The sequence below is a fragment of the Narcine bancroftii genome, chromosome 3, assembly GCF_036971445.1.
Source record: "Narcine bancroftii isolate sNarBan1 chromosome 3, sNarBan1.hap1, whole genome shotgun sequence".
In the NCBI taxonomy this organism is placed as follows: Eukaryota; Metazoa; Chordata; class Chondrichthyes; order Torpediniformes; family Narcinidae; genus Narcine; species Narcine bancroftii.
Genome location: NC_091471.1, coordinates 356778261 through 356801598, shown reverse-complemented (window position 1 = coordinate 356801598; position 23338 = coordinate 356778261). Strand labels below are relative to the sequence as shown.

The 23338-nt window shown below is 49.2% G+C and overlaps 2 protein-coding genes across 2 annotated transcripts in view; one reads left to right on the top strand and one right to left on the bottom strand.

Moving 5' to 3' along the window:
• Nucleotides 1-8531, top strand: part of tk1 (thymidine kinase 1, soluble) — a 12428-nt gene extending 3897 nt beyond the window's left edge. Inside the window, exons 4-7 of the mRNA XM_069929986.1 lie at nucleotides 751-844; nucleotides 1287-1376; nucleotides 2424-2543; nucleotides 7550-8531. Coding sequence (XP_069786087.1) covers nucleotides 751-844; nucleotides 1287-1376; nucleotides 2424-2543; nucleotides 7550-7780 — 535 coding nt within the window. The 3' untranslated portion in view covers nucleotides 7781-8531. The remainder of the gene's footprint in view (nucleotides 1-750; nucleotides 845-1286; nucleotides 1377-2423; nucleotides 2544-7549) is intronic.
• A 322-nt stretch (nucleotides 8532-8853) lies between these two features.
• Nucleotides 8854-23338, bottom strand: part of LOC138756903 (synaptogyrin-2-like) — a 33179-nt gene continuing 18694 nt past the window's right edge. Inside the window, exon 6 of the mRNA XM_069923295.1 lies at nucleotides 8854-14804. Coding sequence (XP_069779396.1) covers nucleotides 14625-14804 — 180 coding nt within the window. The 3' untranslated portion in view covers nucleotides 8854-14624. The remainder of the gene's footprint in view (nucleotides 14805-23338) is intronic.

Sequence of the window (23338 nt, the reverse complement as noted above, 5' to 3'; positions counted from 1 at the left end):
TAAACCTGCTTAATAATTCCTTGAGGAGAGCTCTCACTTGATGTTACTGCTGTCATGTCAGATCGTCTGCATTTCCCAGAAGGTGTGTTCAGTGTCTCCTGCTATCTGACTAGACAAGAAGTCCTGGGTGACCTCACTATTGAAGTTGCAGCCTGCTGAGCAGTTCATTTAATTTGGAGATGCACCATGGTAACAGGCCCTTCCAGTCCAAAAGCCCATACTGCCAAATACACTCAATAAAAAAATTTAACCTACTAACCCCATACATCTTCGCAACGTGGGAGGAAACCCATGCATACACTGGGAGAATGTACAAACACCTTGCAGACAGCAGCAGGTTCAAACCTGGGTCTCTGGTGGCAGGAATTGTGTTGTGTTGACCACTGTTCTAACTGCTGCCCTGGCTGGATAAGCTGGAACCTTTGACCCTGGAGTATGGAAGGATGAGAGGTGACATTAATAAGGTATAAATCATGAGGGATATAGATAAGTTGCTAGTAATACATGAGGTAAACAATTAGAGTATTTAAAATACACTTGGACAGGTAGAGTCCTAGCATATTTGTCGCATAGAAACAGTTCACACCGACCAACTTCCTGTCCAAGTTGACATTCTGTCCCATTTGCCTGCATTTAGTTGATATCTTTCTAAACCCTTCCTACATGAGCATCTATCCAAATATCTCAGTGGCATGAAACTTTTTTCCAAACCTCATGTGATGACATTTTGTTCATTTTTATCCTATATAGATGTACAATGCAAGCAATTCCTGCGACAAAGCTGAGTGAAGTTTATCAAGAAGCTTTGAAATCTGCAGTTATTGGAATTGATGAAGGACAGTTTGTAAGCTTGGTTACTCATTTTACTTCAAACTTTAAAGTGTGTGGTAAATTAAAAAAGTTTAGTTTGTTCAAAATCTTTATGCTGATTGATGACCTTCCATGTACCTTCACTCTATTAAGAAGCTTATGGTGAAAAGTATTCTTTTCTATGTCAATTACTTTAGAACAATGTGACTTGCAAAATGCTCTTTCGAACTACTCTGCTCTTGCCCATTGTGCACTAAGCAGATTGGAACTAAAACTCTGGTGCTATACCACATCAGAGACTTGTACTAAGTTGTATATCTTCACTACCCAATCTTGGTCTCACGACTGAGAAGAGGTTTTACATTCCTCATTGCTTTGTGCCTTGCGCTATTTTCTAATGTTACCCCACATTGATTAACTGACCGAGTTGCTAATTAAACACAAGTAAAGGTGCTCAAATACTTCCCTTTCCCCAGTTTCCAGATTGTGTTGAATTCTCTGAGGAAATGGCCAACAAAGGGAAGACTGTGATTGTAGCAGCACTAGACGGAACATTTCAGCGAAAAGTAAGTGGAAGATATTAGAAGGACCATTAGGACCATCGTGTTTAAAGTTTGTGCTACCCTTTCTATGTTCTCACTGGTCTTTCACACCACTCAATACTGTACTCCATTTTGTGTTGACTTAGGCATTGATAGTTTTCATGAAATATACTTGGGGAAGGATTTCTGATGAACTCCCTATTTTTCCACTTTGAACATCCAGTCCTTTCTGCAAGACTTTACAGTTAGGAGAACACAAGCCAGTCCTTGTCAAGGGCTCAGTAGTGGAGAGGGTCAAGAACTTCAAATTTCTGGGGTTTCCATGTTGATGCGAGGAGTTTGAGGAGATTCGGTACATCACCGAGAAATCAAACTTCTGCAGGTCCATCGTAGTGAGCGTTGCATCATTGTCTGGCACGGAGGCGCCAACGCTCAGGACAAGGAAAAAACTCTAGAGGGTTGTTAACTTGGCCTGTGACATCACAGGCACCAGACTTCACTCCATCGAGGACAAGAGGTGGGGTCTCTATCCTCAAGGACCCCCATCACCAGGCGATTTCCTCTTCACTCTGCTCCCATCAGGAAAAAGGTACAGGAGCCTGAAGGCGAGCACTCAGCGGCACAAGGATAGCTTCTTCCCCGCTGCCATCGGATTCTTGAATGGACAATAAACCACTGATTATTTTAAGTTTTTCTTGCACTATTTTTTTTCATTTATTTGGTAAAGTGGTTTATATAATTGTTTGCATTGTGATGAAATTCGTAACATGTTCATGGCAAGAAATTCTGATTGAGGATTTGAGAGTGGAGAGAAATTTGGTGGTTCTGCTGCCCAAGACAATTAAATCACACCCATACCTCATCAAACAGTATATGGTGTGGACAAACAATGGGGGTTTTCATTGATGATTTGCATTTGTAGGGGAAGGTGATGGAGAGGGCTTTTGCTGTGGGGAAAGATAGAAGGCTTTCTCTTTTAAGTGACCCTCCCAGTGAATGTGCTACATGAAAGTGTCGACATCTATGCTTATTATCAGTACACAAGTTATTGTCTGTATTTTTTTCCTCCAGGCTTTTGGCAACATTTTGAACCTAGTTCCACTGGCAGAGAGCGTGGTGAAACTAAGTGCTGTGTGCATGAAATGTTATCGAGAAGCTGCCTACACCAAGAGACTGGGTTTTGAAAAAGAGGTTTGTGTTTGTTACTCTTTTCTCTTTGTCTAAGGGCATTCCTTTGAACTCTTCCTCGAATCAGATTCTGGGCTCTATGTATTTATTTATTTGGCCACTCACATGTCAGCTTTGCAACTTCTGCAGTGAATCAGCGAAGGGTAAGATCAATATCAGGTCATCACCGGCAAGCATTCATATGATTTTTAAAAATTTGGTGTGTTGGCGGGATTTTCTGTCATTTCAAGGCAGTTTGATCCTTTGCATAGTTCCTTGAAAATACTTTTAATCAGCTGCACTTCCTGCATCCATGGTTGCGAGGTTAAAAATGGTTGTAATGTCTGGACTGGCAACTTAGCTGAGATGCGTTGACTCAGCACTCCACCCAGGGCCACAGACCTTCCCAGTGAGGCCGAACTTTACATGCCCTTTGTGCAACCTAATTTACTGCAGTTGGTGCACTCCGTCTGAGAGGCCTCCTCGCCATTGCTGAGAGACTGTTTTGCCAAACCCTCCGTCTGTGCAGAGCCAAACATTTCCATTCCCCTTGGCCTTTCTAACACAGATGTGTCTGTCCTCTGCCTTCTCCGCAGCCAGGGTGAAACCTAACATGGACTTGAGGAACAACATGTATTCCTCACGGATAGTCTTAAACTCAATGGCATGAGCATCGATCTTTTCGATTTTAGTTAACTCCACCTCTATCTGGTTCCACTGTTTCCAAAGTTTTACCTGCTCCTTTCTCATTCCTCAAGGATCCAGTGTGTCTCAGTGGAATACAAAACAAGGTCAAAGAGCTGATTTTTAAAGGGGATTTCATGCAGGAGCATATTGTGGAGACGTGGATAGTTAATGGGGTCAATGAGCTTCAGGCCCTCTGAACTATTAGGCGAGCTGGAGAGATTTATATAAAACAAGTTCAATCATGCTCTTAAATTAGCAAATTGATGGTGAGAGAAAGAAAACTAATCCCGTCGCTAATACCTTTCTTGTTTTGGGGGGAGGGGGCAGGGGTGTGTGAGTGGAGGTTAAATATTGCTTTAACAAAGAAATCTGAATTGTAGTGGCTAATTGATTTGTAATGAATAGCTCATCAATCCTTCAAGCATGCATCACAGCAAATGTGTAGAGCATGTCAGACAGAAAAATTGTTTCTTGGGAATAAATCAAATAGAGAACAGTTGTGTGTAGGTGTGCAATCAAAACTTTGGACGTCTGAATTTTAGAGGGCGGGGCAGGACTGGGATTTAAGGGAAGAGGTTGAGTTGGAGGGGTTTGTGGGAAAATTTAAAAGTTATCTAGAGCACAGCTGCCCTTTGAGGATAGGGTGAATTTACAGCATAGAAATGGGCCCTTTGGTCTGCAAGTCCATTGCTAACATACTGACCGTAATCCTGTTTACCTGAATTTAATTCAGCTTGGTAATCTGGTTAGGCTTTTATTTGGGGGGGGGGAAGGGGGGCTGTAGGCCAGCTGGAGTAGCAGAGGGGAGGCTGGGTGTCATGAGGTTTAAACCTGAAGTACTGGGCCAGGGACTAGGAGTTGATGTTGGGCAATGAGGATGGGAAGGATGAGAGTTGCGGGATTATTTAGAAGCATAGAACACGACAACAAAGAAGCAGGCATTTTGGACAAGTCTACACCAAACTATTTTTCTGCCTAGTCCCATTGACCTTCATACTCTCCCATACCTATCTGAATTTTTCTTAAATGTCAAAATCAAGCCTGCATTCACCTCTTCTGCTGGTTTTCCTCCCCCAATGTTCTCTAAAAATCTTGCCTTTCACCCTTAACGAATGTCCTCTCGTTATTTTCTCACCCCACCTCAGTGGAAAAAGCCACCTTATAATTTTGTATATCTCTAGTAAATCTCCTCTCATTGTCCAATGCTCCAGAGAATAGAGTCCTAACCTGTTTAACCTTACCCTCTAACTCAGTTCCTCAAGTCCTGGCAACATACTTGCAAATCTTCTCTGTATTCTTTCAATTTTACTGATGTCTTTCCTGTGGTTAGGTGACCAAAAATGCATACAATACTTCAAATTTAGCCTCTCCAATATCTCATACCACTTTGCCATAACATCTCAACTCCGTTTCTCACTATTTTGAACAATGTGCCAAAAGCTCCCTTTATGACCCTATCTACCTGTGGCATCACTTTCAGGAAACTGTGTATATGTATTCCATATCCCTTTGATCCTCACTCCTCTGCCCTACCATTTACCGAGCAAATCCAACCATGGTTAGTCCTTCCAAAGTGCAACACCTCACATTTGTCTGCATTAAATTCCATCTGCCATTTTGCAGCCCACTTGGCCAGCTGGTCCAGATACCACTTAAAGATTTGAAAGCCTACTTCACTGTCCATTGCACCTCCGATCTTTGTGACATCTGTAAATTTTCTGATCCAGTTTACCACTTCATCATCCAGATCGTTGATATAGATAACAAACAACAATGATCCCAGCACTGATCCCTGAGGCACATCACTAGTCACAGGCCTCCAGTTAGAGAGGCCATTATCTACTATCTGGCTTCTCCCACAAAGCCACTGTTTAAATCAAATTTATGGCCTATTCCTGAATACTGAGCCAGTGGCTATGGATGTCTCACGATTCTCTGCCAGGGCCCTTGCAATTTCTACACTGGCCTCCCTCAAGGTCTTAGGGAATATCTTGCCAGTCCATGGGGATTTATCCACCCTTATTTGCCTGAAGGCAGCAAGCAGCTCCTCCTCTGTAATCCATGACCTCGCTGCTTGTTTACCTCACTTTTATACTCTCATGTCCATCTCGAGTAAATGCAGATACAAAAAAAAACATTTACCAAGAACCTTCTCCCAACCAGGTGCAGCAGGGTAATTTCTCCATGATCCTCAGGCCAAGTCTGTTTTAAGAACATCTTTTATTGTGAAGTTCCTCAAGACAGACGTACCTGTTTATCAGCTTCTATCATGACTTCAGCACTGGTACAATGTTGAAATGATGACGACCATTTTGTGTAAAGTAAGATCCCTCAGGCAACAGATGTGATGACAGGATAATTTATTTTTAATGATATTGATTGTGAGTTTAATACTGAATGAATTAGGTCTCTGAACTACTTTGATGTAGTGTTATAACATGGAAAAGCTTGGTACAAGTCCTTTAGCCCGTAAAGCTTGCTGACCAACACAAACTTACTCCACAATCAGTTCCTCCCTCACAGACCATAACCCTAACCCCCATTTTATTCTGCCTCCATGTGCCTATCTAAAGTCTCTTAAATGCCCCTCTTGTAATGGTTCTAGTGTTGCTGCATCTTTTGTATCCACACAAAATTGGAGAGAGTGCAAATATGTCCGAGGATGTTGCCAGTCACATGAGCCTGAGCATAACTGGGAGATTGAGCAGGCTAAGGTTTTATTCCTTGGAACACAGGATGATGAGGGGTGATCTCATAGAGGTGCACAAAATTCTGAGAGGAATAGATTGGGTGAACACACAGTCTTTTGCCCAGAGTAGGGGAATTGGTAACCAGGCTACAGTGGTTCTCAACCTTTTTCGGTCAAAAGCCCACCTGGCTTCTGGCCTAACATGCCATGGCCCAGTAGTAGCAATGATTGAGCAATATTTTCAAGTCAAAGGTAACTCGGTAATTAACACATGGAAACATGAGCCTCTGGCTGAGACCCACTGGAAGGTGAGGGGGAGAGATTTAACAGGAATCGGAGAGTAACCTTTTTGCACAGGGGATGGTGAGTGTATGGAGTAAGCTGCCAGAGTATGTGGTTGATGGAGTCACTATTGCAACAATTAAGAAAGAATGGATAGGATAGGTTTGGAGGGATATGTGCCAAATGCAGGCAGGTGGAACTACTGTCAGTGTGCCATTTTGGTTGGTGTGTGTGAAGTTGGGTCGAATAGCCTGTTTCCATGCTGTGTAACTTTGAGAACTTCCAAGCAAGGCCTTGATTTATTTATTCTATCCAAAAGATAGCACATCTAGCCATCTTGCACTCTCTCAGTGCTGGACTGAAGTACCAACCGAGATTTGAATCCACAGCATAAGGAAATTGACAAACATCCAGAGTCAACAATTTGGATTTGTGATTTTTGAATCAAACTACAGTTTTGGATCATTTAAAACTGTGATTTCAAATTAAATGTGAAATTTTAGTGTAATGTTGAGCACAAAACTACTGATTTTTGTAAAGGACAATCAGATGTTTGATGGTATTCTTGGAAGACTATCTACCATCTCTATCTTGTCTAACCCATGTAGCTGTAGAAGCACCATACTGGTTGAATCTTGTTTTAGGGCAATGATAATGGCCCATATCCTGTGAGTGAATGCATTTCTTTTTTAAAAGCCTGGAAAGGACTTGAACCCTCAACCTTCCGTCTCAAGAAATTAAAACTCATTGACATGATTTGTACTGTAAGTCAAAGTATATGGGGGCCACTGCTAAAAAGGGGATGAATGCTGAATTAATGGAAGATTTCCAGGAGTGAGGGTAAGGGACATTTTATTGGGTAAAGACATCAAGGCTGTGAATGAATGGAGTTGGAATGAACCACAATGCGATGGAATGCTGAAATGTTTTTGAGGTGCTGAATCTGCAGTCCCTTTGAGGATGACTGAAGTGCATGACATAAAGGTGGAGAACCACTGCACCCTGGTTACCGCTTCCCCTACTCTGGGCAAAAGACTGTGGTGTTCACCCAATCTATTCCTCTTAGAATTTTGTATGTCATGGTTTCAAAGCCAGAGGACATGGTACCTTGGACCTTTCCCCTTGTGTTACATAGTTTGCATTACACAAACGTACAGGAAAAACTTGGCAGGTCACACAGCATCAATAGGAAGTAAAAGGTAACCAATGTTTCGGGCCTGAGCCTATCTATCATGTGGGTGTTCCATGACCTGCTGAGTTTCTCCAGCACATTTGTGAATGACCCTCGAACCCCCCCCCCCCCCCAGCTTCTGCATAATTTTTTTTAATTTAGCTAGACGTGTCAAGTTCAATGCCTTGCTCGTTTCTCCAGGTCGAGGTGATTGGCGGGATGGATATGTACCGAGCCACCTGTAGGCTCTGCTACTTTGAGAACGATCATCTGCTGGTCAAGCAGGAGGACAAGGAAAATGAGGTTTCCCACCAACCAGCAAAAACTGGACAGTGCTTGGTTTCAAATCGGCCTACCTTTGGGGACAAGGGCAAATTCCCGAGGAAACTTTTTGAAAACCTGCAGCTCCCAAGCAGCATGGCTTTCTCCTGAGGTTTACCCCCAGTGCTGCATTCACTATTGTCATTCCTTTTGCCCTTTATTGTGAAGTCTCAACTGTGGAGGGGACAGTCTTCATTTCTTGATCAATTGCCACAGTACCTAAAGCGATGGAAGTGTTTGATCCAAACTCCGAGCAACTTCTCCATCACAGTGAGCAGAGCCTCCAAACATAACCCTGTTTGCCATGTAGTTCTGGAGCAAGAGCTGTAATAAGAAAAATGTGCTTTTTGGTGACTAATATTTTCTTGAGAGAGTTTTCTGGGACTGGTTTATTGAAGTCGTCACATGGGAAATTTGCACCATGGTTCATCAATAATTTCTGAATCTGAAGTGCTAACAACTCCACCGGAGCCAGTTGAATTCATTTGAGGTTGCAATGTTAGTTTGAAGATATTCATTTGTATTGTTGGCAATTATCAACTTGGCTGCCAGTTGATCATTAACAATTCTGTGGTATATTGGTGAGGAGGAGGGAAAAAAACTCCATTTTCTAACTGATTAATTGATCCTGCACAGTTTGAGATTTTGTATCAAGGTTGACAATTTTGAAGGCAATTATTTCAAAGGTTATGAATTTTTAAATTTGTTTATCAAGTCTGTGGCTTCAGAATGGGCAGTTTTGATACCAATGTTACTATTGCAGTAACAGGTGGGAAATGCTGTAATAAAATGTACTTAACACATCTTGCTTGTCAAACCTTTATCAAGTTTTTAAAAAAAATAAAAAACTTTTGGCCCATTTTGGCCCACGAGTCTGTGCCACCGAATTAACCTCCTCCCCCCCCCCCCCTACATTTTGAACAGTGGGAGGAAACCAGAGACCCTGGGGGAAAACCCATGCAGACACAGGGAGAATGTACCAAATCCTTCCAATTTGAACCCTGGTCCCAATTGCTGGCGCTTTAAAAGGCGTTGCACTAACCGCTACGCTAACTGTGCTGCTCCAATGTCGAGATCTTTGGTCCAACTGTTTCCTGCTGCTGCTTCAATGGCCCTCCCATGTCCTAATTTCACCTTTATGTAATTAGCTTTACAAGTAACCCCTAGAATATAAAGTCACTACCTTCAAAATAACTGTTTATTGGTACATCAGGTGGAATTCTTGTTGATCAGTGACATTTTGTGTTTGATTTGGAAGCCTCTGTCTGAACAGAATTAATAAAATAACATACATTGCCTTATGAGGTCTAATACATTTCATTAACAATGGACAGGCATCAATGTATACAATAAATGACAAGATGTGCTGGAAAGATCCATGCCAATTTATCCAAAATTTATTTGGGAATTAAATCTTTGGTTCAGTCTAATGTGGAAGAAATGCTTTGCTTAAAAAGCCTATATGGTGTCAATATTTTTTTTTAAATAATCACAGCAACTAAGCAAGGTCATTATAAAGCAATATTTCACCAAAGCAAATTTACAAATAAATTTTATTTTGCTGACCATGAAAGCACCATTGAAAAGGATAATTACAGCTGAAACCCTGGCTTCTGCACCAGTCACCTGGTTTATTGGATAGCCTTCAGAGTATTCAGGTCGACTAAAATACAAACAGAAACCATCAGAGGCTTCCAACTGAAAACTCATGGGAGGAGCACTCTCCCCAATTTGCAATGTCCAAAAATGTCAGGCACAAGTAATGAGTAGCCAGGCTGAGTGCAGATAACTCAGCATTACCTTGATCAACCTTACTAGAGGTCAACTCTGGTCATCCTATTAATAATGCAAGAAATAACCAAGGAACTTTCATATTTAAATAATCCATTTTGCACTGAGAAGTGCATAAATAAGGCAAAAAGCATATATATTTGTGCTTGCTAGATAGATTCAAACTCCTTACACAGCACATATTTCACGCCCATAAATGGTGATAGATCAGAAGATTTAGAAATTTAGAAGAGGTGAGCACATGTGACTGATCCTGTGTAATTCTATCTTGTTCTGTTATACAACATCCTGATCTGCACCAGACAGGGATTCAGCCTGAAGCCACCAATCAGAATTCAACTTGACCTTCACAGCAAATATCTAACTCATGAGACAACACATCCACTGCATCTGGATTTTTTTTTTACATTCAATCAACAAATGTTGCCATGTACCAAAAGTTAAATGACATTATCCCATCATTTAAAGCCTCAGTTCAGTAGTTTATATACTACAAAGAGATTTTGGTTATTAATGCAAATGCAAATAAAGTTTCACAAAAAAATTCTCAATCATCCCATTACAAATGTTCACTTCAATGCCTGGAACTAATCGACTTCTTCACAGCTCCCTAAACCGCTTTGAATATATACTCCAGTGATCTCTCTTGCCCTCTGAATTCACCATGGTTGGCTTATTGTTTTGGTGAGGCTACTTTATACATAGAGGATATACCGAGGGAGCAAACGAAAATCATACAGGAAGTCTAAAGGTGAAGTGCAAGAGTTGCAGGATCCCAAAATGGGCATTAACTGTTCAGCCCAATAATGATTCAGGCACTCATTGTATGCAATATGAATATTTTAGATATTTCTAATCAGTGTTGATCGACGCAGATGGTCCAGCCAGCTCACTGACCACAAGTAATTTGATATTCATTTTACTGCATGGGTGCAGTGCAGCCTTTCCCATTCTTGTGCAATAATCAGTGAACAAATGCAAATAGAGAACAAAATTGTAACACGAAAATCAGCTGATTTATTCCACCTCTGCCTTGGGCTGCACAACTCGAGGACAGGACAATCTGTGACCTCCATAAAATTGGTCTCCCATCAGCTAACCATCTGATCTGGGTAACTGATCAACAAAAAAAACCTGGAAGAAAGTGTGAAGCATTTACCCCAGCATTAACATTTCCAAAGATCTATAAATATTTGGTGATGCTAATTTGTGCACAGCAAAATCCCACACTCAGCAGTATAATTGTCAGATCAATGCTTGCTGTTTGAGGGGCGAAGGCAGCTGAAAGATCAGAACACCATGCAAGGGGTAGGGGAGAAATATTGCTCCAACTCCTATCACCTCTAAAGGTTATGAATTAATTAACAATCTCAAGCCCATGATTCCTATTACGCCATGTTAACAAAACTTAAGTCTCCAGCTTCCCCAATATGCAGAGCTTTTATGCTTCTTTGCTAGTTCCTAACCAATCTATTAAAATGCTTACCCATTTCCCCTGTATTGTCTGAAGTAGAACAATATACAGAGTGTGGCCAGTCCTTGCTCACCTGCAAACAAGGGATCTCCAAGCTCCATATCATTCAGGTTACCAGAAATGCAAAGCTACTGAAAATCTGCACTCTGTATTTACAATCCCCGTTGCCATAATAAAAAAAAAGCACTTGATCCAAGCAGTTTAAAAAATAAATAACTGAAAAGCTTGAAGCCGAGCTTAAAAAAAAGTTGACTTCCAGCACTGCTATTTGATGTGCTCCTTCAATGTTCAGAGCACAATTGGAATGCACGACAAACTGAACCACAACTGTTTGAGGATCAATTGCTTAAAGCTTCCAGCAAAACAGGGATGCACAATCCCCAGATCAGTCCCCAAGGGATGTACAACACACAAGGTCATAGAACAACAACCTGCTGTATTTTGGGTTTTTTCCCCCAAAATGTATGTAATAGTTGGTGTTTTATTTGGGATTGTTTTACTGACACAGATCAGTAAATTAATGACATTATTTGAATGATGGGATGGATTTTCACAATTTCCTGAGGATTTTTCCAATGGTTATGACTTATGGAGCAAAGACTTCAGCAGTTGACACAAACATCAATTTCCAACATACTTATTAGGACATGGATTTCTGGACTTTGTGAACTTCAGGGATGCGGAATGGAACGTCCTTTAAAAAGGCGGACAGAAGAGTGGTTCTCAACCTTTCTTTCCCCCACTCACATTCCACCTTGTAATTCCTTACTAATCACAGAGCATCCAGAGAACCATTTTTACAACTTGGCACATACCTATAATTTCTTCCAATTTTTCTCAAAAGCCCATGTACACTTTGACAGTAGCTTTCGAAAAAATCAAGCAAATCATTGCACAGGTAACTACTTTGCTCCATTTCAACAGTTTAAAAAAAAATGTAGACATACAGCAATGGTAACAGGCCATTTCAGCCCACAAATCCATGACACCCAATTTACACCCAATTAACCTACACCCCTGGTTCGTTTTTGAAGGGTTGGAGGAAACTGGAGCCCCTGGGGAAAACCCACACAGACACGGGGAGAACTTCCAAACTCCTTACAGATTCGAACTCCAGCCCGATCAATGGTGCTGTAAAAGCATTGCGCTAACCCAGGAGTGGCCAACCTTTTAGTTTTTAATTTAGACATACAGCACGGTAACAGGTCATTTTAGCAAACGAGTACATACTGGGGGGTGTAGGTTAATCGGGTGGCACAGACCCGTGGGCCGAAATGGCCTGTTACCATGCTGTATGTCTAAATTAAAAATTTAAAGGTCGGTCACCCCTGCACTAACCGCAACGCCAACTGTGCTGCCCAAGCAATGGGCCACAAGGAAACCTTAACTTTAAGTTCCATCTTTAAAGTCTTGCCTGGGGTGAAATGGCAGGAACCTATGGCTCATGACGGACACTAGTGAGTGTAAGCAGTTCAGACTGGAAGAAAATAGCATCTTAAACATACCCAACTCAAGTGCACGTTAGAGGTCAACAGAAGCTAAGGAAGTTAATTTCAAAACTCCAGACATATCACACTTTTAAAATGAAATTAGTGGTCATTCAGCTAGAGTGAAGACGAGAGTGACTGATAAAGTAATGGAAGGGGTTAGGGTGATGTCCCCAAATGGCTTCATTTAAGATGTAATGTTCTCAATGCATGTCTGCAGAAACACATCCCTTTTCTAGGTTATTAGATGATTGTAAATGACCAAATTATTCAAATTTATTTTTGTTCTTTAATTACTGATATTGGGTGGATTCAATACAGCCCTTTGCACAGGAAAATATAAACCAGCAACTCCCCCTACCAATGTTTTCTCTCTTAACTGGAGATCTTTCTTTCCAGATCATTTTCTTTTGGATCAGGGGTATCCAAAGTGGTCAATGGGTCGATTCAAGGGCTCGATAAATGCCAGGGGATTGAAAGGGGAGGGTCAGTGATTCCCAGGGAGTGGAGGGGTTGATCAACCTGCAGTGGAAAGTAGGGGCAGATCAACGGAAAATAGCGCCAAACTCTCGCAAGAGCGGGCCTTGGTGGCTGTCATGTTGTATTTGGCTTCAACCTTTGAATAAGTTGAGAATGAACAAGAAGATGGACTAAGTGTATAAGAAAGATGTACGTGTTCATTTGTGCCTTTAGTAGTAACCACCCCACCATCACTGCTGGGATTCCATGCCTAGGGGGTCAATGAGGGATCCAATATTCCATGAAAGGATCAATGGTCTACAAGGTTTGACGACCCCTGTTTTAGAGCTACTGACAATCAACACTCACTAGTCACTTCTACATTGTCCTCATTGTTTTACCACTAAGCATTCCTTTCTCTTCACTTTAAAATGTAGAGAATCACGACGGGGAAAAAATACTTTTTACACCTGGATAAGCTATCCACATCAATCTTGTATGATTGCCGTCACTCCGAACTGGGGTTGAATCTAGATTAAAACCACTCTGTACTAACAATGTTCCAAGCTCACACTGCTATCTACAGCACCAGTTCTGTGGCGCGTTGGATTTACTCATTTGGTGAGGCTTGTGCTCAATACCTTTCATGTGGTTCCTTCCTACTGTGTTGAAGTGCCAAGTCTACCAATGCAATGTTTAAGACTGGGTCTCACTTTTTCTAAATCCACTCACATTCCACCTTAAATTAACCACAGAGCATCAAAAAAAACCTTTCTCGCCACAGTTTGTGAGCACACTGACACTTCCAAATGCTCAACGCTGTTTCAAGAACGGGCAGGGTTCTAATAATCTGAGGCAAGTGCAGTTGGCCTTTCGTGTCATGGTACCTGGAGGATGGGGTTTGGTATCGCTAATGACACTGGGACTAAGCTCGTTTTGTCAGATAACTGTGGCTGATGTTGGCCTCGTTAAATTCGGAGGGACTGGGCTTCAAACTGGTATAACCCAAATGGAAGCAGGATAGCTACATTTAGTCTGGTGACAATGTTCACAACATTTCAGAATTAAATATACAGCTTGAAACTTGGGAGTCATTGAGTTACATATGGCATGCAGAAACTGAAGACGATGAAGAATGGCCAATACATCATGAGTTCAAAGGTCAGTCTTATCTTGGCATTATGACTGATAGTACAGTAGTTCACATTAACCCATATTAAAACCACCTTCTTCCAAAATTGCAATCCTTTTGTTGTTGAGTGGGATTTAGTCATTCAGTGCAGTAAATGGGAAGCAATTCAATGACAAATCTCTGCTTGGTAATTATGAAACACTTGGGTGAATAGGACCCTATGTTGAAAGAAGTGGGAAGGGGTTATGGGCTGTACCCACAGCTGTTCCATACCCTCCTTCCTTCACCTACAGCAAAAAGAGGCTAAGTACAATCTCACCTTTCCTCTCACCACAGAGCAGGAGCATTGTTGTAGTGGGCTCCCATTCACACTCACCTGGTGTCAGAGGATACTTAGCAGACACCCACCACTCTGCAGAGGGAAGGGGGAAGGGAGAAAGGAAAGGGGCAGGAAGGCCAAATAAACTCAAGGGGAAGCAGCGGGAGGAGAAACAAAGTTAAAAAAAAAAATTTTTTTTAAAGTCACATCCTAAAATTAGAAGGAAACTTGGTTGGCAGCAATAAAGGGTCTCCTGCTCATCACTGCATGGTTCAGTCCAGGCACCAGCAGAGTTAGTACGTGGGTGGGTGGTATTCATCCGTGCCTGGCTGGGTGGTGTTGCCAAACGGCTGCTGGTAGTTTTCTGCAACGTTGGGGTATGGTGGGTAGTCACTGGATGGATCCGTGTACCTCTCGGAGAATTCGGCCACACCAGTCTGATAACTCTTGAAGGCAATGGCAGTCAGCAAGCCCTGGATGGAAGACATTAGTTTAGAATACAAGAGCATAAGAAATAGGAGCAGGAGACGACCATTTGGCCTGTCGAGCCCGCGCTGCCATTCAATGAGATCGTGGCTGATCTGATGATAGGCTCATCTCCACCTGCCTGCCTTTTCCCCAGATCCCTTAATTCCTCTACTGTGTAAAATTCCATCCATCCTTGTCTTAAATATATTTACTGAGGTCACCTCCACTGCTTCAATGGGCAGAGAATTGTATACATTCACTACCCTCTGCAAAAAGCAGTTCCTCCTCATCTCTGTCCTAAATCTACTACCCTGAATCTTGAGGTAGTCTTCCCTATTCTAGTCTCCCCACCAATGGGAACATTTTACCTCCCTCTATCTAATTTTATACGTTTCAATAACATCCCCGCTCTTCTAAATTGTAGCGGATACAATCACAGGCTCCTCAATCTCCACTCATAGGCTAACTTCCTCATCTCTGGAATCAACCTGGTGAATCTCCTCTGCACCAGCTCCAAAGCCGGTACATCCTTCCTCAAGGAAGGAGGCCAAAACTGCATGCAACACTCCAGATGGGTCCTTGAACATTGCAGCATAACCTTCCTGCTCCAAAATTCAATCCCTCTAGCACAGGAGTCCCCAAACTTTTTAGATCATCAACCTCTTGATGGGATCCTTGATCCCTCATAGACCACCAGGCATGTACAAAACTAACTAAATTAATAAACAGCTGGGTAAATAAATAAGCAGACGTGCAGTTTCCATATATGCATTAGAGGGGGAAACTGCGTACCATATGCATGGTGTCCAGGCCACCCAGCAACACCCAGCACCCCAATCCCCAAGTAACAAATCTGTAAATTAACCAAGCAACTGATTACAATAACAGTTAAAAAAAACCCTTTGCTTCTGGTTAGAAAGATGACAAAAAGAACTGGGTCCAAGTCTTCAGCATCATCAGGTACAGTTCCATTTGCATCAAAGAATTTGCCTCGGGCTCCTGGCAGAAATGGGGACCTCAAAAGTTCAATTGACCCCATTTCGAACCCCTGGAATTTTTTGACTCCTTGGATAGTCTCATCGACCACTTTGGAGACCCCAACTCTAGCAGTTTAGGCCAACATTCCATTTGCCTTCTTGATGGCCTGCTGCACCTGCAAACCAATCTTTTACAATTTAGGCACAAGCACTCCCAAGTCTTTTTGCACACTGCAATCACCTGCCAATTAAATAACATTTTTTTCCATTTTTCCTTCCAAAGTGGAGAACCTTGGATTCATCAACATTAATGGTTTATGACTGGAGGAATGCCCCTTTCCCATGAAGATGGCCCTGAAGCGAAAGTTGGCTTGGTAGGGAGTCCATGCAGTACCACCTGCCCGTCTTGATGACCGTCATATTTTTCTCTTTGGCTTGGCTTCGCGGACGAAGATTTATGGAGGGGGTAAAAGTCCACGTCAGCTGCAGGCTCGTTTGTGGCTGACAAGTCCGATGCGGGACAGGCAGACACGGTTGCAGCGGCTGCAGGGGAAAATTGGTTGGTTGGGGTTGGGTGTTGGGTTTTTCCTCCTTTCCCTTTTGTCAGTGAGGTGGGCTCTGCGGTCTTCTTCAAAGGAGGTTGCTGCCCGCCAAATTGTGAGGCGCCAAGATGCACGGTTTGAGGCGATATCAGCCCACTGGTGGTGGTCAATGTGGCAGGCACCAAGAGATTTCTTTAGGCAGTCCTTGTACCTTTTCTTTGGTGCACCTCTGTCATGGTGGCCAGTGGAGAGCTCGCCATATAACACGATCTTGGGAAGGCGATGGTCCTCCATTCTGGAGACGTGACCCACCCAGCACAGCTGGATCTTCAGCAGCGTGGACTCGATGCTGTCGACCTCTGCCATCTCGAGTACTTCGACGTTAGGGATGAAAGCGCTCCAATGGATGTTGAGGATGGAGCGGAGACAACGCTGGTGGAAGCGTTCTAGGAGCCTTAGGTGATGCCGGTAGAGGACCCATGATTCGGAGCCGAACAGGAGTGTGGGTATGACAACGGCTCTGTATACGCTTATCTTTGTGAGGTTTTTCAGTTGGTTGTTTTTCCAGACTCTTTTGTGTAGTCTTCCAAAGGCGCTATTTGCCTTGGCGAGTCTGTTGTCTATCTCATTGTCGATCCTTGCATCTGATGAAATGGTGCAGCCGAGATAGGTAAACTGGTTGACCGTTTTGAGTTTTGTGTGCCCGATGGAGATGTGGGGGGGCTGGTAGTCATGGTGGGGAGCTGGCTGATGGAGGACCTCAGTTTTCTTCAGGCTGACTTCCAAGCCAAACATTTTGGCAGTTTCCGCAAAGCAGGACGTCAAGCGCTGAAGAGCTGGCTCTGAATGGGCAACTAAAGCAGCATCGTCTGCAAAGAGTAGTTCACGGACAAGTTTCTCTTGTGTCTTGGTGTGAGCTTGCAGGCGCCTCAGATTGAAGAGACTGCCATCCGTGCGGTACTGGGTGCAGACAGCGTCTTCATTGTTGGGGTCTTTCATGGCTTGGTTCAGCATCATGCTAAAGAAGACTGAAAAGAGGGTTGGTGCGAGAACACAGCCTTGCTTCACGCCATTGTTAATGGAGAAGGGTTCAGAGAGCTCATTGCTGTATCTGACCCGACCTTGTTGGTTTTCGTGCAGTTGGATAATCATCTTGAGGAACTTTGGGGGACATCCGATGCGCTCTAGTATTTGCCAAAGCCCTTTCCTGCTAACGGTGTCGAAGGCTTTGGTGAGGTCATCAAAGGTGATGTAGAGTCCTTTGTTTTGTTCTCTGCACTTTTCTTGAAGCTGTCTGAGGGCAAAGACCATGTCAGTAGTTCCTCTGTTTGCGCGAAAGCCGCACTGTGATTCTGGGAGAATATTCTCGGCGACACTAGGTATTATTCTATTTAGTAGAATCCTAGCGAAGATTTTGCCTGCAATGGAGAGCAGCGTGATTCTCCTGTAGTTTGAGCAGTCTGATTTCTCGCCTTTGTTTTTGTACAGGGTGATGATGGTGGTATCACGAAGGTCCTGAGGCAGTTTTCCTTGGTCCCAACAAAGCTTGAAAAACTCATGCAGTTTGGCATGCAGAGTTTTGCCGCCAGCCTTCCAGACCTCTGGGGGGGATTCCATCCATACCTGCTGCTTTGCCACTTTTCAGTTGTTCGATTGCCTTATATGTCTCATCCTGGGTGAGGACCTCATCCATCTCTAGCCTTAGGGACTGTTGAGGGAGCTGGAGCAGGGCGGAATCTTGGACTGAGCGGTTGGCACTGAAAAGAGATTGGAAGTGTTCTGACCATCGGTTGAGGATGGAGATCTTGTCGCTGAGGAGGACTTTGCCGTCTAAGCTGCGCAGCGGGCTTTGGACTTGGGGTGAGGGGCCGTACACAGCCTTTAGAGCCTCGTAGAATCCCCTGAAGTCGCCAATGTCCGCGCTGAGCTGGGTTCGTTTGGCGAGGCTAGTCCACCACTCATTTTGGATCTCCCGGAGTTTGCGCTGAAGATGGCTGCATGCGCGACGGAAGGCTTGTTTCTTCTCTGGACAGGACGGCATTGTAAGGTGAGCCTGGTGGGCAGCTCGCTTCTTTGCCAGCAGCTCCTGGATTTCCTGGCTGTTTTCGTCAAACCAGTCCTTGTTTTTCCTGGAGGAGAAGCCCAGTACCTCTTCAGTGGATTACAGTATGGTAGTCTTCAACTGATCCCAGAGGGTTTCAGGGGACGGGTCCGTGAGGCGGGTTGCATCGTCGAGCTTTGCTTTGAGGTTTGCCTGGAAGTTTCCTCTCGCTTCGTCTGACTGCAGGTTTCCAACAATGAACCTCTTTCTGGGGGCTTTACTGTTCTTGGGCTTTGGCTTGAAGTGAAGGTTGAGCTTGCAGCGAACCAGCCGGTGGTCAGTGTGGCATTCCGCGCTAGGCATGACCCTGGTGTGGAGCACATCTCGTTTGTCACTTTCTCGCACCAGGATGTAGTCCAGGAGGTGCCAGTGTTTGGATCGGGGATGCATCCAGGTGGTCTTAAGGCTGTCCCTCTGCTGAAAAAGGGTGTTTGTAATGACAAGCCGCTGTTCTGCGCAGAGCTCCAACAGGAGGCGCCCATTGTCGTTGCACTTGCCGACGCCATGCTTGCCCAGGATTCCTGGCCAGGTTTCTGAGTCTTTGCCGACGCGAGCGTTGAAGTCGCCAAGGATGACAACCTTGTCGGCTGTAGGGGTGCGTTGGATGAGGTTGCGCAGGTCGGTGTAGAACTTGTCCTTTTCTGCTGGTTCCGCCTGAAGGGTTGGAGCATAGACACTGATGAGGGTGATGCAACGCTTGTTTTGAAGGGGGAGTCGCATGGACATGATTCGGTCTGAGTGGCCTGTCGGAAGGTTTTCGAGTTTGGAGGCAATGAAGTTCTTGACCATGAAGCCTACACCAGAAAGGCGTCGTTCATCCGAAGGCTTGCCAGACCAGTAGAGTGCGTAGCCCACGCCGCGTTCTTGGAGGCTGCCTACATCTGCCAGGCGGACTTCACTGAGAGCGGCTATGTCGATGTCAAGTCTGAGGAGTTCATGTGCAATGAGGGCAGACCGACGTTCAGGTCGGTGGCTGTCAGCCTTGTCTAGCATGGTTCTGATGTTCCAGCATGCTAGCTTGAGTTTGTGAGCATCTTTTGAGGGGGGAGGACGTGGAGGGGGGGAGGACGTGGAGGGGGGGAGGACGTGGAGGGGGGGCGGACGTGGAGGGGGGGCGGACGTGGAGGGGGGGCGGACGTGGAGGGGGGGCGGACGTGGAGGGGGGGGAGGACGTGGAGGGGGGGAGGACGTGGAGGGGGGGAGGACGTGGAGGGGGGGAGGACGTGGAGGGGGGGAGGACGTGGAGGGGGGGAGGACGTGGAGGGGGGGAGGACGTGGAGGGGGGGAGGACGTGGAGGGGGGGAGGACGTGGAGGGGGGGAGGACGTGGAGGGGGGGAGGACGTGGAGGGGGGGAGGACGTGGAGGGGGGGAGGACGTGGAGGGGGGGAGGACGTGGAGGGGGGGAGGACGTGGAGGGGGGGAGGACGTGGAGGGGGGGAGGACGTGGAGGGGGGGAGGACGTGGAGGGGGGGAGGACGTGGAGGGGGGGAGGACGTGGAGGGGGGGAGGACGTGGAGGGGGGGAGGACGTGGAGGGGGGGAGGACGTGGAGGGGGGGGAGGACGTGGAGGGGGGGAGGACGTGGAGGGGGGGAGGACGTGGAGGGGGGGAGGACGTGGAGGGGGGGAGGACGTGGAGGGGGGGAGGACGTGGAGGGGGGGAGGACGTGGAGGGGGGGAGGACGTGGAGGGGGGGAGGACGTGGAGGGGGGGAGGACGTGGAGGGGGGGAGGACGTGGAGGGGGGGAGGACGTGGAGGGGGGGAGGACGTGGAGGGGGGGAGGACGTGGAGGGGGGGAGGACGTGGAGGGGGGGAGGACGTGGAGGGGGGGAGGACGTGGAGGGGGGGAGGACGTGGAGGGGGGGAGGACGTGGAGGGGGGGAGGACGTGGAGGGGGGGAGGACGTGGAGGGGGGAGGACGTGGAGGGGGGAGGACGTGGAGGGGGGAGGACGTGGAGGGGGGAGGACGTGGAGGGGGGGAGGACGTGGAGGGGGGGAGGACGTGGAGGGGGGGAGGACGTGGAGGGGGGGAGGACGTGGAGGGGGGGAGGACGTGGAGGGGGGAGGACGTGGAGGGGGGGAGGACGTGGAGGGGGGGAGGACGTGGAGGGGGGGAGGACGTGGAGGGGGGGAGGACGTGGAGGGGGGGAGGACGTGGAGGGGGGGAGGACGTGGAGGGGGGGAGGACGTGGAGGGGGGGAGGACGTGGAGGGGGGGAGGACGTGGAGGGGGGGAGGACGTGGAGGGGGGGAGGACGTGGAGGGGGGGAGGACGTGGAGGGGGGGAGGACGTGGAGGGGGGGAGGACGTGGAGGGGGGGAGGACGTGGAGGGGGGGAGGACGTGGAGGGGGGGAGGACGTGGAGGGGGGGAGGACGTGGAGGGGGGGAGGACGTGGAGGGGGGGAGGACGTGGAGGGGGGGAGGACGTGGAGGGGGGGAGGACGTGGAGGGGGGGAGGACGTGGAGGGGGGGAGGACGTGGAGGGGGGGAGGACGTGGAGGGGGGGAGGACGTGGAGGGGGGGAGGACGTGGAGGGGGGGAGGACGTGGAGGGGGGGAGGACGTGGAGGGGGGGAGGACGTGGAGGGGGGGAGGACGTGGAGGGGGGGAGGACGTGGAGGGGGGGAGGACGTGGAGGGGGGGAGGACGTGGAGGGGGGGAGGACGTGGAGGGGGGGAGGACGTGGAGGGGGGGAGGACGTGGAGGGGGGGAGGACGTGGAGGGGGGGAGGACGTGGAGGGGGGGAGGACGTGGAGGGGGGGAGGACGTGGAGGGGGGGAGGACGTGGAGGGGGGGAGGACGTGGAGGGGGGGAGGACGTGGAGGGGGGGAGGACGTGGAGGGGGGGAGGACGTGGAGGGGGGGAGGACGTGGAGGGGGGGAGGACGTGGAGGGGGGGAGGACGTGGAGGGGGGGAGGACGTGGAGGGGGGGAGGACGTGGAGGGGGGGAGGACGTGGAGGGGGGGAGGACGTGGAGGGGGGGAGGACGTGGAGGGGGGGAGGACGTGGAGGGGGGGAGGACGTGGAGGGGGGGAGGACGTGGAGGGGGGGAGGACGTGGAGGGGGGGAGGACGTGGAGGGGGGGAGGACGTGGAGGGGGGGAGGACGTGGAGGGGGGGAGGACGTGGAGGGGGGGAGGACGTGGAGGGGGGGAGGACGTGGAGGGGGGGAGGACGTGGAGGGGGGGAGGACGTGGAGGGGGGGAGGACGTGGAGGGGGGGAGGACGTGGAGGGGGGGAGGACGTGGAGGGGGGGAGGACGTGGAGGGGGGGAGGACGTGGAGGGGGGGAGGACGTGGAGGGGGGGAGGACGTGGAGGGGGGGAGGACGTGGAGGGGGGGAGGACGTGGAGGGGGGGGAGGACGTGGAGGGGGGGAGGACGTGGAGGGGGGGAGGACGTGGAGGGGGGGAGGACGTGGAGGGGGGGAGGACGTGGAGGGGGGGAGGACGTGGAGGGGGGGAGGACGTGGAGGGGGGGAGGACGTGGAGGGGGGGAGGACGTGGAGGGGGGGAGGACGTGGAGGGGGGGAGGACGTGGAGGGGGGGAGGACGTGGAGGGGGGGAGGACGTGGAGGGGGGGAGGACGTGGAGGGGGGGAGGACGTGGAGGGGGGAGGACGTGGAGGGGGGGAGGACGTGGAGGGGGGAGGACGTGGAGGGGGGGAGGACGTGGAGGGGGGGAGGACGTGGAGGGGGGGAGGACGTGGAGGGGGGGAGGACGTGGAGGGGGGAGGACGTGGAGGGGGGGAGGACGTGGAGGGGGGGAGGACGTGGAGGGGGGGAGGACGTGGAGGGGGGGAGGACGTGGAGGGGGGGAGGACGTGGAGGGGGGGAGGACGTGGAGGGGGGGAGGACGTGGAGGGGGGGAGGACGTGGAGGGGGGGAGGACGTGGAGGGGGGGAGGACGTGGAGGGGGGGAGGACGTGGAGGGGGGGAGGACGTGGAGGGGGGGAGGACGTGGAGGGGGGGAGGACGTGGAGGGGGGGAGGACGTGGAGGGGGGGAGGACGTGGAGGGGGGGAGGACGTGGAGGGGGGGAGGACGTGGAGGGGGGGAGGACGTGGAGGGGGGGAGGACGTGGAGGGGGGGAGGACGTGGAGGGGGGGAGGACGTGGAGGGGGGGAGGACGTGGAGGGGGGGAGGACGTGGAGGGGGGGAGGACGTGGAGGGGGGGAGGACGTGGAGGGGGGGAGGACGTGGAGGGGGGAGGACGTGGAGGGGGGGAGGACGTGGAGGGGGGGAGGACGTGGAGGGGGGGAGGACGTGGAGGGGGGGAGGACGTGGAGGGGGGGAGGACGTGGAGGGGGGGAGGACGTGGAGGGGGGGAGGACGTGGAGGGGGGGAGGACGTGGAGGGGGGGAGGACGTGGAGGGGGGGAGGACGTGGAGGGGGGGAGGACGTGGAGGGGGGGAGGACGTGGAGGGGGGGAGGACGTGGAGGGGGGGAGGACGTGGAGGGGGGGAGGACGTGGAGGGGGGGAGGACGTGGAGGGGGGGAGGACGTGGAGGGGGGGAGGACGTGGAGGGGGGGAGGACGTGGAGGGGGGGGAGGACGTGGAGGGGGGGAGGACGTGGAGGGGGGGAGGACGTGGAGGGGGGGAGGACGTGGAGGGGGGGAGGACGTGGAGGGGGGGAGGACGTGGAGGGGGGGAGGACGTGGAGGGGGGGAGGACGTGGAGGGGGGGAGGACGTGGAGGGGGGGAGGACGTGGAGGGGGGGAGGACGTGGAGGGGGGGAGGACGTGGAGGGGGGGAGGACGTGGAGGGGGGGAGGACGTGGAGGGGGGGAGGACGTGGAGGGGGGGAGGACGTGGAGGGGGGGAGGACGTGGAGGGGGGGAGGACGTGGAGGGGGGGAGGACGTGGAGGGGGGGAGGACGTGGAGGGGGGGAGGACGTGGAGGGGGGGAGGACGTGGAGGGGGGGA